Here is a 16,023-nt window from a genome sequence, read left to right as displayed (position 1 = left end):
CTGCTGCTGCTGGTGGTTTTTTTTTTTTCCCCCTCTCGATTGGTGGAAGGAGCAGCCTGTCACAAGGTGAGCGGAAGTAGAAAAGCAAAAAGAAAATCCGCCCCCGCTGCCAGGAGGAGCCTTTAGCGGAAGCGGAAGAAGCTGGAAAGGAGCCGAGGGCGGAAGTGGCGCCGTTTGAGATTTTTGGAGTGGTGGGTAAAGGGGGATACCGAGCAGCGGGAGGACTGGTGGCGGCGGCGGCGGTCCCGCAGGCGGGAGCGGGTGAGTGATGGGGATCGGGTCCGGAGGAGGCTGGCCTGGGCTGGGCTTGGGGAAGCGCAGGCTGTCCTGCCTTCGGAGAAGGAGCCCCGCGGCTTCGCCTTCCTCGCAGATGGGCGTTGCTGGCCATAGCGGGGCTGGCTCGGCCGTGGCGAGCAAGGATAGAGCCTCCATGGCTAGGGGCAGTGCACCTCTCTCGAGCACCTGTTGTCTTCGAGCCCCGCCTGCGGGCTTCCTGGAGGCATGCCGTGTGCCGCTCTTGGAAACAGGATGCTGGACTAGGAGGACCGCTGTGGCCGACCCAGCAGGGTTGTTGTTTGCTCCGCCCTGCACGGCGCTTTGTGGAAGCGCCTTAAGGAGAAACGGTTCTCATTGCCCTTTGAGGCTTGCAGTCTAAGAGCGGTAGTAGTCACATTTCGTATGCAAGGCTCCCAGAGGATTGGGTGTTCACGAAAAACATTGAATATGTGCGTTTGGACAGAGGAGCTCTTTACAGTACTGGTGCGCTGCTAACTGGAGATGCCAGTTAATTTCCTCTTAAGGGGATGAGTGAACGTTTATCAGCTTTGTCGGGCAGAAGTTCAACAGGTGTGACATTTCCTGTATAAGATATCCTATCCCTAAAGCTATGATATTCTAACCTAGGGTGTGGATTCTAGCAGAGGGGGTTATCAGACTCTCTTTCTGTCCTACTGTATCTTGGACTATGAGTATACATATTCTATCTGTGATCATAGTTGCTGCAAATAAAGGCTGCATTTAAAACAATCAGCCTGTAGGATTGTAATAAAAATGACTTGGTTATGGGCCTTTTTTTCAGGGAGCTATCTTGAGAGTCAATAATTTGTGAACTTTGTATGTCGTCTGAACTTAACAGGTTCAGTACTTTCCTCATCAGACAAAACCAACATGATAATAACCAGCAGTTTTATGACAAATCCCTTTTCTTACTACTACCATTATATTGCATGGAATTCTTTGAAAGACATCTCCGAAGTTAGTGTAGTGATTAAGAAAGTGGACTGTGACTCAAATTTTCACTCCCACATGAGTCCATTCGGTGTTTGGCAATACAGTACATATAAGGATCTGGTTTGCCTCTTGAAGCCTGTAAAAATGCTGATGGATTACTGTATATGTGAATGAAAGTTCATATTATTGTTACCAAAGGGGACAGGCCCCTCCTTTGTGTAACAATTTCCCTATTCTCTTTCTTGCCCCACCTTTTGCCATTTGGCTTCTCCCCACTCCCACCATTTTATCTCAATCCCTGGTCATCACTGCAGCCCTGCCCCACCCCCACCCCTTGCCTCTCTATTGCAGATTCTCTTAAGCCTGTATGCAGGAACAATGTTGCCTGAACATTCTGCATTGCTTGAATGTAAAAGACTTACAGTACAGTACTTGTCAAAGTTATGTTTGCTGTCCCCAAACTTAAGGCACCTTTCCTCTTTCCTGTGCCTGCCCTTCTACCGGGTGTTGAGAACATTTGGCCTTCCAGATGTTACAAAACTACAACTCCCATCAGCCCCAGGAAGTATGGCCAATGGCCACAGAGGATGGAAGTTGTAGTTCAGCAATATCTTTCTCTCCTCCCCCCCCCCCATGCTCTAAATCCTTGTTAAATGTTAGTTGTGCCACAGTTCAGGAAGCTGATGTATAATGTAATTCCTTTGACCATTTTCCTGAATATATGGATATGTGTCTTTAACGGTCTACCCTTCTACATGGCCAGATGGGAGGGGTAGCTAGCTCCCAGCATTCTGTTACACTCCAGCATGCCAAGAAGCAAACTATGCAGATGGGAGCATGCTTAATTCTTAATATTGGAGTGTGAGTGCAATTCTTCTCTCTCTTGTGTAAGTGAATGGTGGGCATTCACTTTCATGGAAATGCTGTGTTTAGGAACACTGACATAGCGATGAAACACAGTAAACTGCTTTATATCTTCAGTCAGTATTGTCTATGCTAACTGGTAGTAGGTAGGTCTCTAGGGTTTCAGATAGGGAAGCCTTCCCAGCCCTAGCTGGAGATGCCAGGGATTGAACCCGGGGCCTTCTGTATGCAGAGCAGGTGCTACATTTGGCTTTCTCAAAGCAAAACCTGTGCTCCACCCCTGCTGCAGGTCGCCAGTCCGTCACTGATAGGGATTATGTAGGGGAGGGATGAGGAAACCTTTGGACTCCCAATTCCCATCAGCCCCAGCTAGCATGGTCGATGGTCAAGGATCACAGGAGAAGTTTCCTATTTTGGATGCAACATTGGGGTCATGCATCCCCATGAGATTCTTTTAATTCACAAGCCCTCCTTCCATGAACATATCGGTGGGCCCTGTGCTAGTATTATAGCAAGGCACCAGAGGTTTTTCTCTGGCAAAGGTTTAGGGCACAATGGAGTACATATGCGATTCATATTGAAGTTAGATCATATCCCCCAGACCTCAGTGCCTTAAGAAGACTCTTGTGTGTCTGTAAAATGCTACATGGTTTCTCACAATCCATATCCAGGCTGAGGAAGGTCCCCCTGTCTGGTTGTTGTGCTGTTGGTTGTGACGTGAGAAGTTGCCGGTAACGATTTCTGTTTATATTTATTCAGGGTTAGCCTGTGCAGTATTTAGTAAAAACACACACATGCCACAGTCAAAACACTAAATAACAGTGTGTGCAGTCAGTACACAAAGTAACCTGACAGACCCATCTTATTGCTTTAAACGTGTAGCAGTGAAAAGAAGCATCTCGTTTCAATAGCTTAACTCTATAAATGCAGTAACCAAGTCAGGATGGTTGTTCCCAGATATATCAGGGACTACTGATTAACAGTAACTCGTTTCTCTTTCACTTTTGAGTTACTGCTCAGTATACTCAGTACAGTATAAATTGTAAAATGCTGAGTGCCTTGCCTAAAGATCAGCTGGTTTGAATATTTAGCATCCTTAGGCAGAGAAAGTTAGGGGCATCACCAATCCGGCTGCCCCCAACAATCCAAGCAAACAATTCTCACGCACACACACACCCCACCGACCTCTCTCACTGCCTAAGAAAAACAATAAATGAATAGAAAGAGAACATACCCAAGTGATGCTGACACAAAAGCTCCACGCATACACTAACTAAAAGAATATAAGTTTAACCACCCCACCCCCAATTTCTCCTCCCCCAATCTTATATTGTATTCAATACTTAATGTCGCACATCCAGTGTAACTGCTCGGTTAAAAAGACTCTACGACCTGAAAAAAGAGATAGCACACCTACTTTTGTAACCAAAGAAAGTGCTTAATAAAAATTATGTTTAAAAAGAAAGTTTTTTTTAATTTAACTTTATTGGAATTTAAATTAAAATACATTTACACACAAAAACAAAACTATATATAGAAATAATGACATACAAAAAAGCAAAACAATAATATAGAAATCATAATATACAAAATCATATATAAATAACCATAATAAGGCATATAAAATAATACCGTATAGCTTCTACTACAAATAATATAATGTAAATGATAATAATTATAATAATCATAAACATAATAAATAAAGAGAATACAATCAACAAACAAAAATAAACACTCATTCAATTATTCAATCATGTCCGAAATCACGAGATCAGCATACGCTTCAACTATATTCCTAATTCCTTATTTACCTTGTTTATTTTAATCCTTCCCCTATATCTTCTCCTCCCATATTAGGGAGGCACAGAGAAGTGTAGTGTGGAAGGCTAATGTAACTTTTTACCTAAGTAAAAAAAGTAAGATGGGGTCCACAGTCTCTTTTGCTCTGGGCATACTAACCCTTGATGCCTAAATGTAGTACTCTGTATAGCATATTACACCTCTATTCAACATAGAGCTACCTTGTTATAATCCTTACAAAAAAAAACCCCACAAATTGTATCAGTATTGTCCCCCTGTTGGTAGACACAAAGAATAAACTATTTTCCTAAGGCCACCCAGTGGGTTATGGAAGATGTGAGATTGAGACGTCCTAATTTATAGCTTGATATTTGATCCACTGGGCTGGAGCACCCCTCAACCCAGCTGATCATGTCGGAAGTTTTAATGCTGCAGACTAATGCTGTTGTAATGGTGGCGAACAATACAGTGCATGCGCTTATTAGAAGGACTAAGAAGCCACTTCAGGTAAGATGCTCTGTACATTGGAACGACAGGGGAGCAGTTCACCTGAAGCCACCCAGGAGAGCTTGTGGCAGGAGTGAAGCTTCCAGTTCCACATTTGAGCTGCTGGATCAGGGCAGGGGCAAGGCACCTGTGCCGGCTGGGACTGACAGGAGGTGGAGTTCAAGAATACTCGGAGGGCCACGGGTTTCCCCACCTCTGTGCTAGCTCAAAAGTCGGTTTCACATCACTGAAATGTCTCTCTCTTTCAGTTGGAGATTTGTGTTCCTCGCCAACAGTCCCACCTCATTGGAGCCTGTGCCCTTGGAACAGGCCATGGCAAGCCGCGGTGGAGCTGCACGGCCAAACGGGCCAGCTGCCGGGAACAAGATCTGTCAGTTCAAATTGGTTCTTCTGGGCGAGTCAGCTGTTGGGAAGTCCAGCCTAGTCTTGCGCTTCGTGAAAGGACAGTTCCATGAGTACCAGGAGAGCACAATCGGAGGTGAGTATTGGTGGACTCCAGCTGTGGGTTAAGTTACAGAAGAGTCCCAGGCCTTTGCAGGATTCCCCCCCCCCCCCTAGCTTGCAAACTTTCTGTGATTAGGGAGCTCTTTCCACACCGATATGGTGCAAAGAATTCTCAGTGAGCCTAATAAGGCGCCCGTTCCATTTCAAAGTGAAGCACTAGCCAGGCCTGTTGGTCGGCCCTGTTTTTCCCACCTAGGACATTATGCATTCCCTACATATCTAAACAGTGTCACTTACAGCTGTAAACTATTAAAATTACTAAATAGATTTATAGACATACATGGTACAAAATGGAATAAAGCGCAAGCTCCAAGACTAATAAAATCAGTTCGGCAAGCTCTAAAACAATAAAACCATTTATACTCTGAAACAACAATACAATTTAATCAGATGTATAATTAATCTTCCATAAACGACAGGGAAAGCCTTCCTAAACAAAAATGTCTTCATTAGCTGCTTATCTGGTTTCAGCTGGTAATTCGTTCCAGAGAGCTGGGGCTGCAACACTAAAAGCCTGGTTTAAACTACCGGAGGAAGTTGGCAGCAGAGACCAAGTTGTCATTAAAGAAGCTCTTCTGCCATTGCTAATTCTCACTGCTCTTCTGACAGTGTTTTCCTACCCAGCAATATTTCCAAACAGAGGCAAACTGGCAGAAGGATGCAGTTGTCTGTGGGGGCTAACGGGGGTTAATCTGTTTCAACAGTTCCTTCTAGACTTTTTTTTAGAGCCACAATGCCACTTCTGGCTGAAACTTGCAGACGAAACGGCAAAAGGAAGAGAAGGCTATGCATTTGTCTATCCTTGCAAAAATGTCAGTTTGGAAAAAGCGTCTTCTCTGCCCTGAGCAGATTAGCCAGCCTGACGCCAAGTTCTTGCTTCACCTCTTACAATGCCCCTCTGTCAAGATCGACCTTGGCAGTTCTGGTGCAATTTTTGCAAAGTGGGGACTTCTGGCTTGATTGGAGTCAGTGATGTCAAGTCCTATTTGATTTCATCAGACTACAGAATCTGAATAGAGCAGTGGCTGCTTAGGAGCTGGTTTGCCCACAGCCTGCCAGGTACATGTTGTTGTATATATGCTGTGGGGCATAGGACTCAGTGTGGACTGACCTGACCTCTGCCTTGTATGTGTGGGGTGTGTGTGTGTGTGTGTGCTTTGTAGACCCGCTGCACTTCATGCTGCAAAAGGTATGGACAGGTGGAGCCTACTTGCTTACAGATAGAATACCTGGTTCACCTTAACGTTCTTTAGTTCATATTCTGCTTTGCCTGTTTTGCAGGCTTGGGATGGGTAAGAACAAACAGGGATGCAGGTGCCGCAACAAAATTCTCTGCTAGCTAACCCACATTTGGCTTTACCCCAGTTGTCAAATGCCAGTCCGAAAACGGAAAGCTTTGCAGTTCTTCCAGAAAGCATTTTGGGTTCTGAACCTGGCATCTAGAAGAAGAAGGCAGTTGCACAAATGTGAGGGCAGCTGTCCTGTGCCCTTCCTGTTTGAACTGGGCATGCATCCCTTGGTGTGGATCACATCAGCCCAAAGCTTAACTCCTGCACACAAGCCAAAGGGACGTGTGAACTGATCTTCTGTCCAAGCTCTGCACAAAAGGAGGGCTTCTACTTAACAAATTCCCCCCACCCTCAAATGGCTAACATTGCTCTTTTTGCAGCAAAGTACCATAGTACCGGTATCTTAATCACTTGCAGCAGGGCTAAATGTGGCCCTTCAGATGTTTGATTTGGACTACAACTCCCATTATCCGTGTGCTGCTGGAGACAGATGGAAGTTTTAGTCTGGAAAGTCACAAATTAGCAACCCCAGCGAATGAGCCACATCACACAGCATCTTCTGCCTGTATGCCACCTTCCCAGAGGTAGCTCAGAGTGGCTTACAACATCAGTGTCATTTGCAGGAACCAGTATGGTGTCGTGGTTAGCTGCTGCAGGGGTCAGCAAACTTTTCCATCAGGGGACTGGTCCACTGTCCCTCAGACCTTGTGGGGGGCCGGACTATACTTTTTTGTGGGGGGGAATGAACGAATTCCTATGCCACACAAATAACCCAGAAATGCATTTTAAATAAAAGGACACATTCTACTCATGTAAAAACATGCTGTTTTTACCATCTGCGGGCCGGATTTAGAAGGCGATTGGGCCGGATTTAGTTTGCCTACCCATGGGTTAGCATGTCAGACTAGGACCTGAGTTCAAATCCCCACTCAGCCATGATGCCCTCTGAGTGGCCTTCGGCTAGTTGCTCACTCTTAAGCCTAACCCATCTTATTGCGATGATAAAATGGGGAGGAGGAGAGCTATTTACACTACCTTGAGCTCTTTGGAGGAAAGTTGGGGTTATAAAAGTTTTATATAATTACAAAAAATACAACAGAATTTGAATTAAGTAGCCATAAACAACAATATCTCAAAGTATACAATAAAGTTAAACAATCCATAGATAATTGATAGTGACGTTTAACAGTAAAGAGACAAAAACATAATAGCGATCATAGCAAAAATTAATCATCTCCAAAATTACAAGTAAAACTTGTACTTGAATGTGCAAGTAAAACAATGGTACCTAGGAAATGTATCAGAACATGTGCAGAGTTCAAACCAAGATTTTGTTGCACCTTCCTGTAACTCTGAGCTAATGTTTCTTTTCCAGCGGCTTTCCTCACACAGACCATTTGCCTAGATGACACAACGGTCAAGTTTGAGATTTGGGATACAGCTGGGCAGGAGCGCTACCACAGTCTGGCACCCATGTATTACCGGGGTGCCCAAGCCGCCATTGTTGTCTATGACATCACCAACATGGTGAGGATTTTTGACTCTGTCTTGTCAGCTTAGACCCAGGAGAGCCTCTTCTGTTGTTCCGATAATCTTGAATGCCTGAAGTCCTGGGCGTGTGTGAATCCATTTGACGAATGCCCAGGGTGTAACTTTGAATAAAAACCAAGCCCCTTGGGCTTGCTTTAAGACTAAAAAAGCTTGGTTTTCCTTGGTGGTATGAAAACAGGCTGGGCTCTTTAGACCTTAGTTGCAATTGGAATTTACTGTTGAGTCTAGTAAGCGAGGCTGTAAATCTATTGTCTGGGCTTCACCACTTTGGATGGCATCGTCTCCATGATGCAACATTCTTCCATAAAAATAATAATCTCTGCATCTGGAAAAGTAGCATGTTGGGGGAAGCTAGAAGCGCTGGCCTGCAGCCTGTAGTAGTACAGCAGACTCAACTGCTGCCTTATGTTGGAACACTTCCATGCTTACTGTTCTTGTGTCAATTTCATTTCATTTCCATATACTAAGGCATGTGGCGATAGCCCCAAAAGACACAGTTCTGTGAGCTGTTGAACCTTAGCCAAATCCTAACATTTTAAAATCTTGGGATTCAAATTGGATGTTGAGGAATTTTGAAGTCTGGTCTTAATACAGCAGTTTAATGTCCCCATGCAATGTTTGTTAAGCATAAACCTGTCCAACACACTCATTTACATGTAAAATCCAGCAGCACCCATAACTCTGAATGTTATAAAAAGGTCAATTTTGCTAGCAATTTTTCCTCCCCCGCTGTCAATCTTTGCCCAGCCTTGGATATGCAAAACTAAGGTGGATGTGACAGGCCAGTAAACATGTTGTTCTGCCTGTTGGGAAGAGTGTGTTGGCATTCCAGTGAGAAAGAGCTGGTATTCTTCTTGCACTGAACTGACTGCTGAGCTGACTTCCCCCTTTCCTTGCCTGCTTCCTTCTTGTAGGACACCTTTGTACGAGCCAAGAACTGGGTGAAGGAACTGCAGCGGCAAGCCAGCTCTAACATAGTCATTGCCCTGGCAGGGAACAAGGCTGACTTGGCCAGCAAGCGAGCTGTTGACTTCCAGGTGAGTGGCATTCATTGATTTGGGAAATAAACCTCCTTGTAGTCGTCCTGTGACTGCAGGAAGCTGCTGTCATGAACTTGCTAACATGGCTAGGCCAACAGCTTTCCTCTCCTGTTCATCCAATGTATATGTAACTAGTGGGAAGTGCTTGGCGTGGCATGGGAATTTAAAGAAACCAATAAATATTGTGATTTTTAAATTGATAGTTTAATTAGTGAATTTCAGGGCTGCATGCACACACACACACACACCAACCATCCAACCAACCCAGGAATTCAACGTGACCTGGCCTGAATCAACTTGAGGGGGGTGAAGTCATGCCAAAGTCACATTTCTGTCCACTGTCTTGATTCAAAATGGCGGAACTCACGCCTCATGGACCCCCATGTTGATACCTTGAGAGGTGGCCAAAACCTATAGAAAACAGACAGATAGTCAGACATACAACTTTACAACATATATACCGTAGCAGATGCTGAACTATCTTACAGTTGCTTGGTAATCTGTACAACTACTCTGTATAGCTTTGAAAGTCTTAGGGATGTGTTATAAATGCTAAGTGATCATGACAGTGTGAGCAAAATTCTGGGGATTGTCAAGTATCTTGTAATAGATGCTACTATGTATTATTATTTTTAAAAATACTTGTAATTATTTAGTAGATTAACGTCTTGTTTTTTCGCTAAAGTGGCTAATGACATTTCTAAAACACAACAGATACCCCCCAAAACAACCAGCCGCACTCAAACAAGAACCAGCGTCGTATGTTCTTCCCACAGGACGGATGGTGTCATATTAGACAGACAGTCATTCAGTCAAGTTCCATAGTGTGTTGCAGTAGAGGCAACCATTGGAAAAACCACAATGTGAACTGAAGACAATGCTATCATCAAAATAAAACAGGGCAGAGTAGTAGTTAATTATTAAAGACCAACTGAAACAGCCAGGTTTTACAGCAGAGAGGGGGCTGTTATAATCTCCTTTGGAAGGGGGATCCAGAGGTATTGGGGCGCCAACAAAAAAGATCCTGGTAGAGAGTAATAGTTCTCCAATATTATGGAGTTCTGGAGAAAGGGCCTCATGAGTAGATCTTAAGCAGGCATCCCCAACCTGCGGCCCTCCAGATGTTTTGGCCTACAACTCCCATGATCCCTAGCTAACAGTACCAGTGGTTGGGGTTGATGGGAATTGTAGTCCAAAACATCTGGATGGCCAAAGTTTGGGATTGCCTGATCTTAAGAGTGTGTGGCGCGGTGGGGAGGCTCTCGCTTCTTGGAGGCATCAATGGCTGCCCCACAGCTGTCATGCCAGGTTCAGTTACCATTGAGTCATGCCGTCCTGGGAGACTGGAGTGTCTCCACCGTGCCACCCCCTGGGATGATGCTGGCAGTGGCCAAGGCTGTCGTTATTCCCCCATTAAGCGAACTCTGTTTTTCAAGCACAGCTGGGACACCCAACGAACATGACGCCCCTTGCCAGGCCTGCTCCAATCATAGCTCTTTTCTCACGCTGAGCAGTCTTCCACTTCTGCCATGTCCCTTCCTTTCTGCTACTGAGTTGTGGTTCTAGGAAGCACCAGATCAGGCCGCCAAAAGGTTGGCTGAGTGCATGTCTCTGCACAGACTCTGATTTGGCTTGACACATTCCCTTGCAGGAAGCCCAGTCCTATGCAGATGACAACAGCTTGCTGTTTATGGAGACGTCCGCAAAGACGGCAATGAATGTGAATGAGACCTTCATGGCGATAGGTTAGTAAAGTGGTGGGGAGACGCAGGGTGGTGAGTCACCCTCCACACTGTCATATATTGGGGACAAAGTGATGTTAAATAAATAGACACACACATCACAATCTTGGGTTCCTGAACAGCTTGGGGGGGCAGTTAGCTGCAGAGTTGGCCAGTTCAGACTTGAGGAAACTTGCAGGCCTAGGTCCAGGAAAGGCCATGTGGGGATTCATTCAGTTTCTATCCCACCTTTTTCTCCAAGGAGCTCAAGGTGGTGTGCTTGATTCTTCCCCCACCCTTGGTCATTTGATCCTCACAACAAGCCTTTGAGGTAGGTTAGGCTGAGAGGCAGTGACTGACCCAAGGTCACCCAGTGAGCTTTATGTCCAAGGTGGTATTTGGCCTCTCAGGTCCTAGTCTGGCACTCTTAACCACTACAGCACCTTGACTCTCTGTTGCCAAAAGTGCTGGGTAGGAGGAATACAGGCTTCGGAAGATCAGGTGGAAGGAGGTCCCAAGGGAGGGGAGCTGAAATAAGGGCCTACAGAGTGGGTAGTGTGCTGAGAAATTGGGGGGCGGGGCGGGGGAGAGAGAGATGTGAGAAAGAAGTACGGTAGAAAGGCCAGAGTGGTGGGCAGGAGGCAGTGGTTAAGCAAGGCAGCTGGGGGCAAGGAGTGTGTGGAGTAGAAAGGTACGAGAGTCTAGAGACAGAGAAGCTGAATATACCCATCTTGACTGACCAGCTGAATATAGTGGTGCCAGTCACCCCTTTGAAAGCAGCAAGAAATTGAGAGGATGCTAGCTTCCAGGAGCTGGGATGGGCATGTTCTTAATCCCCTGCTCCTGCCACAGGGTGAATCTTACAAACCAGTTCACTTGGATGTGCCTCTTCCTTCCCCCCCCCCCTTCAGCCAAGAAGCTCCCCAAAAACGAACCGCAGTGCCCAACGGGAACAGCAGGCAGGAACCGAGGTGTCGACCTCCAGGAGAGTAGCCAACCCAGCAAGGGGCCGTGTTGCAACTGAAGGGGCCACACTGCCTGCCCCTCTGGGCGGCCCCAACTGGAATGCGCCTGAACCAATCGCACTTACGGAAGAACAGCTGCCAGGATCCCTCTTCTTCCCACCTCTTCCCAATCCCCCCCTTTTTTTGCTGCTGTGTCTCCTCCCCTCTCTTTCCCTCTGGTTGCAGAATGGAGGGAGCAAGAAACCACCTTCCCCCTCTTCTGTACAAATGATGAATTCATATTTTTAAAAAAAGTCTTAGTCACCTTTTTCTTTTTTTTAAAAAAAAGAGAGAGCACAAACACACAAAGGAACTGTGGCACACCTCTTCAACCACTCTTCATGGGTAGGTGATGTGCATTTCCAGAGCTTTGGCCTCTCCTATCTCTGCCTTTCCTTTTCCTTTTCCTTTTCTGAAGGGTTCTTACAGCCTCGTATTTGCTCGCAGCCGCTTGGAAGGAAGACATGCCTTACTTCAACCAGAAGTGACTTTTGGAACACCTGCTTGGTGATTCTAAGTCACTTCCACCAGTAGGGCTTAACCCTAAAGAAAATGTGGTTGCCGTAAGCCGGGGAAGGCGCTGAGAGTTGTATGCTGGCAGAACGACAACTCCCGGGGTTCCTTGGCCAGGAGCCTGGTTTAGATACAGTATAGACTTGCTCTTATAAAAAAGCAAGTACTGTAACGAAACACACAGGTAACCACTCAATGAAACGGTAGCAGTAATGCTAGATTGAGGAAGAACTTCTGGCCTTTAAGCCTTGTTTTGACCAAATCACAATTATGAGTATTGCCAGGGATTGTGGGGGGGGGGGCAGGGAACTGATTTTCTTCTGTATTTTGTATTCTAGTTTTCAACATATAACCAATCAGTATCTCTTTAATCACATATACCAACTAGCCTTGCACCCACCTAAGTTTGCATTGGGCTTTGGGTATACCAACTCTGCATTAATATTTTTTTTCCCTATTTACATTTTGGATATAATGCACTAATTCAGCCTGTTGAAGAAAAATTGTATTAAAATTATCACTTCTTTTGAGCAACGCGATGCCATTGTTAATAACCCTATAGTATGATGTTGGTGGATGTATAGATGCGGGGGGGTGGGGAGGATGAACATGATGTGGGGAGGGGGGCAATAATATGTATTCACATGCAGATGAAATATTGGTAATTCCACTAAATAAAACTGCAGAAGGGAGATCACAGATTTTGTTTCTGATCTAGTGCCTGAGGCAATTTTGTCTTAACTCATATTGGTATTTAAAGGGAGGAGTCTGTCAGTCTCTTCAATGCAAAGCTCCAGTTGTGTATGATTTGAAAAATAAATTTTTTATAAATCAGATACTGACCAGAAAAGCAGCTTCTGTCTTTGTATAAATCAGCCACATTAATGTCTGGCATCTCCACTAAACTCCCCACCTGGGAGTAAGATAACTCTTTACTCCAAAATTTGGGGGGCATTTTACAAATTGCTCGGATGAATTCAGATGGTTACACTCCCAATTGTTGGGCTTACACTGCTAATATTCTTAGATTTTCAAGTATTGTAGTTCTTTATCCTTGGATCACAAATATTCTTCCAAGAATGAATCTGTATCTGGAAAAGGAAACAAGGGACTACTTGGGTGGGTGGGTGGGTGAAACATGGCTTGTTGCCTGTAGGTGCCCTTGAGTTGTGGACTGAGCTGCTGTGACATCATGGAATGTTTGTGAGCATCCAAATTGTCCAGGAGAAAGCTTCTGTAAAGAAAGCGTTAGTAGTGCCATTTCTGTAAGGGAAGTAAAAGGTCAGTTTGCCTGGTAAAGAATCTTTACATAATGCTGAGTGAAGTTTTTGATATTAGGAATGGAATCCTCCTCCTCCCCTTGGAAATGGTTGCAACAAGTGATTGCGGGGGGAGAGGGTGTTTCAAAGAAAGAAAAATATTGTTTACAAATTAAAATAGATCTGCGACTTATCAGTCAGAATTCAAATATAGATGTATAGACTATTCCCAGAACTAAACACCAATGTTGGTTAATATGGCTTTCCATTGGGAAAGCATGCCTACCTCCAGTATGTAATAGGTTAAAAACATGGGATGGTGTTCACACTATATTAAATCTTATGCTCCATTGAGGTCAGTAAAAGAGCATATACTCTGAGGGCTCAGCAGCCTTCATCTCTGGTAGTATGACTGCAAAAGACCTGAAATTTACTACCGGACAGCATTGGGCTGGTGGTGGTTTAGTAAAAGGCAACTTCATTTGCCTTCCTTGAATAGTGTTGCCACCTACCCCCAGATCTTGATCAGTTTCCAGAACTGAGAGCCAAAATCTCAGCTAAACTGTTAGTCTCATTTTTACTCATTGTTTCTCTAGGAAAGCCAGTAGATCCAGGAAGTCAGTTTCCACAAAGAAGGCCTTTTGTGCTTGTAGTTTTGCAATCCTGTATCTAGTCAGACTGAAGGCATTCTTTCATTCACTGTATATTTGTACTTTTAAGAGCCAGGTAGGAGTGGTTCAGCCGTAAAGGTGAGAGGCATTCTTCTGCCTTGGTCACACTGGTCGATCTCCGGCGGGCTAGGGACAAAGGTGGGAGCTGTTTCCTAGTTCTGCTAGATCTCTCAGCGGCTTTTGATACCATCGACCATAACATCCTTCTGGACTGTCTAGAGGGGCTGGGAGCTGGGGGCAATGTTATACAGTGGTTCCGCTCCTTCCTCCTGGGGCATGTTAAGAAAGTGGTGGTGGGGGATGACTGTTCAGACTTATGGCGTGCCTCAGGGTTCTGTCCTCTCCCCCATGCTTTTTAACATTACATGCAGCCACTGGGAGAGATCATTAGGGGGTTGGGGCTGGGTGTTCATCAGTATGTGGGTGATACCCAGCTCTACCTCTCTATGAAGGTCCTATGTGAGTGTCTGGAGGCGGTTGGAGGATGGATGGCGGCTAACGGATTGCGGTTGCATCCTGACAAGACAAAAGTACTGTTTTGAGGGGACAGGAGGCGGGCAGGTGTGGAGGACTCCCTGGTCCTGAATGGGGTAACGGTGCCCCTGAAGGACTAAGTGTGCAGCTTGGGAGTCATTTTGGACTCGCAGCTGTCCAGGGCAGCTGTTTAACAGCTCCATTTGGTACGCAGGCTGAGACCCTATCTGCCCACGCACTGTCTCACCAGAGTGGTACATGCTCTAGTTATCTCTTCTTGGACTACTGCAACATGCTCTATGTGGGGCTACCTTTGAAGGTGACCCGGAAACTACAACTAATCCAGAATGCAGCAGCTAGGCTGGTGACTGGGAGCGGCCGCCGAGACCACATAACACCGGTCTTGAAAGACCTACATTGGCTCCCACTACGTTTCTGAGCACAATTCAAAGTGTTGGTGCTGACCTTTAAATCCCTAAACGGCCTCATCGTTCTGCCCAGACACTGAGGTCCAGCGCCAAGGGCCTTCTGGCAGTTCCCTCGCTGCGAGAAGCCAAGTTACAGGGAACCAGGCAGAGGGCCTTCTCGGTAGTGGCACCCGCCCTGTGGAACACCCACCCACCTGATGTCAAAGAGAAAAACAACTACCAGACTCTTAGAAGACACCTGAAGCCAGCCCTGTTTAGGGAAGCTTTTAATGTTTTACGGTCTATTGTATTTTAATATTTTGTTGGAAGCCACCCAGAGTGGCTGGGGAAACCCAGCCAGATGGGAGGGGTATAAATAATAAATTATTATTATTATTATTATTATTATTATTATTATTAGGCTTCACTCCTGGGCAGCAATGTACAAAAGACTCAACGTTTGGTTCTTTTCATGAGAAGCAGCATTTGGCATGTGTTCTGAGGCATTTTGACCTTTGCAGGTAACATTTTTTTAAAAAGGAATTCTAGGTCACTCAACACAAGTTCAGAGCCATCCCAAAATGCAAGAGGGTTGTCACTTTCTATAAGCATCTTTTCCTGTGACTTTCTTAGATTTTGTAAGTTTTATTGTAACAAAACATGCATTCATTTAATTCAAGGCAGTAATAGCGATGATCCCATTAATAAAACAAACTTGGTTCTTGAGACTCCCAACTCCCATCAACCCCAAGCTATTATTGCCTGTTTGTGTGAGACAGGAGCTGCAGTCAACCTGTGGAGGCTCCGAGCCCTGCCACATAAAAGTACCCCATTTCAGTAACAATTTTTTTCACCTGGTCATTTCAAAGCTATTAGCAGTCCCCTTAAACTTAGCCTTCTGAGAGGAAAACCCCTTTCCTTCAACCTGCAATATACGAAGATCGCGATAAGTATTTTACATATTACATACATATTTTAATTTAAACAAAATTATGTTGCGTGTTTTCACTCCTGTGAACCTATCCCATATTTCTACACAAGTAAACAGCATTCATCTTTTCTTTTTTCATTCTTTTTGTTTCAGTAGAAACAGAGGTCACGTTTCCCCTTTTCCCACCGCACCTTGATTCTCCTTTTCAAGTAGCCCATACCTGCGGAACTACACCACCCAGCATGCAACTGGTGGCGG

At 45.2% G+C, this 16,023-nt stretch overlaps 1 protein-coding gene across 2 annotated transcripts; it reads left to right on the top strand.

The window, feature by feature from the left end:
* Nucleotides 1-16: 16 nt before the first annotated feature.
* RAB5C (RAB5C, member RAS oncogene family) lies at nt 17-12,859 on the top strand. 2 transcript variants are annotated; one of them, XM_035136228.3, is made up of 6 exons: nt 17-191; nt 4,650-4,879; nt 7,570-7,721; nt 8,660-8,782; nt 10,437-10,530; nt 11,418-12,859. In XM_035136228.3, the coding sequence occupies exons 2-6, from the start codon at nt 4,714-4,716 to the stop codon at nt 11,528-11,530; spliced, it is 648 nt and encodes a 215-aa protein (XP_034992119.1). In that variant the 5' UTR covers nt 17-191; nt 4,650-4,713; the 3' UTR covers nt 11,531-12,859. The 2 variants fall into 2 exon arrangements, with proteins under 2 accessions (XP_034992119.1, XP_034992118.1); XM_035136227.3 differs by having other exon boundaries at nt 98-261.
* Nucleotides 12,860-16,023: the final 3,164 nt, after the last annotated feature.

The sequence above is a fragment of the Zootoca vivipara genome, chromosome 12 (genome assembly GCF_965207765.1).
Source record: "Zootoca vivipara chromosome 12, rZooViv2.hap1.1, whole genome shotgun sequence".
Taxonomy (NCBI): domain Eukaryota; kingdom Metazoa; phylum Chordata; class Lepidosauria; order Squamata; family Lacertidae; genus Zootoca; species Zootoca vivipara.
The sequence above is the reverse complement of the archived record's forward strand: the minus strand, read 5'-3'. Positions and strand labels throughout refer to the sequence as shown.

What these genes read in the sequence shown, in the direction of transcription:
- RAB5C (XM_035136228.3), top strand. Translation starts at nt 4,714, where the DNA reads ATGGCAAGCCGCGGTGGAGCTGCACGGCCAAACGGGCCAGCTGCCGGG. An exon ending in TCTATGACATCACCAACATG is followed by an intron (nt 7,722 to 8,659) that starts GTGAGGATTTTT and finishes TCCTTCTTGTAG; the next exon opens with GACACCTTTGTACGAGCCAA. An exon ending in AGCGAGCTGTTGACTTCCAG is followed by an intron (nt 8,783 to 10,436) that starts GTGAGTGGCATT and finishes ATTCCCTTGCAG; the next exon opens with GAAGCCCAGTCCTATGCAGA.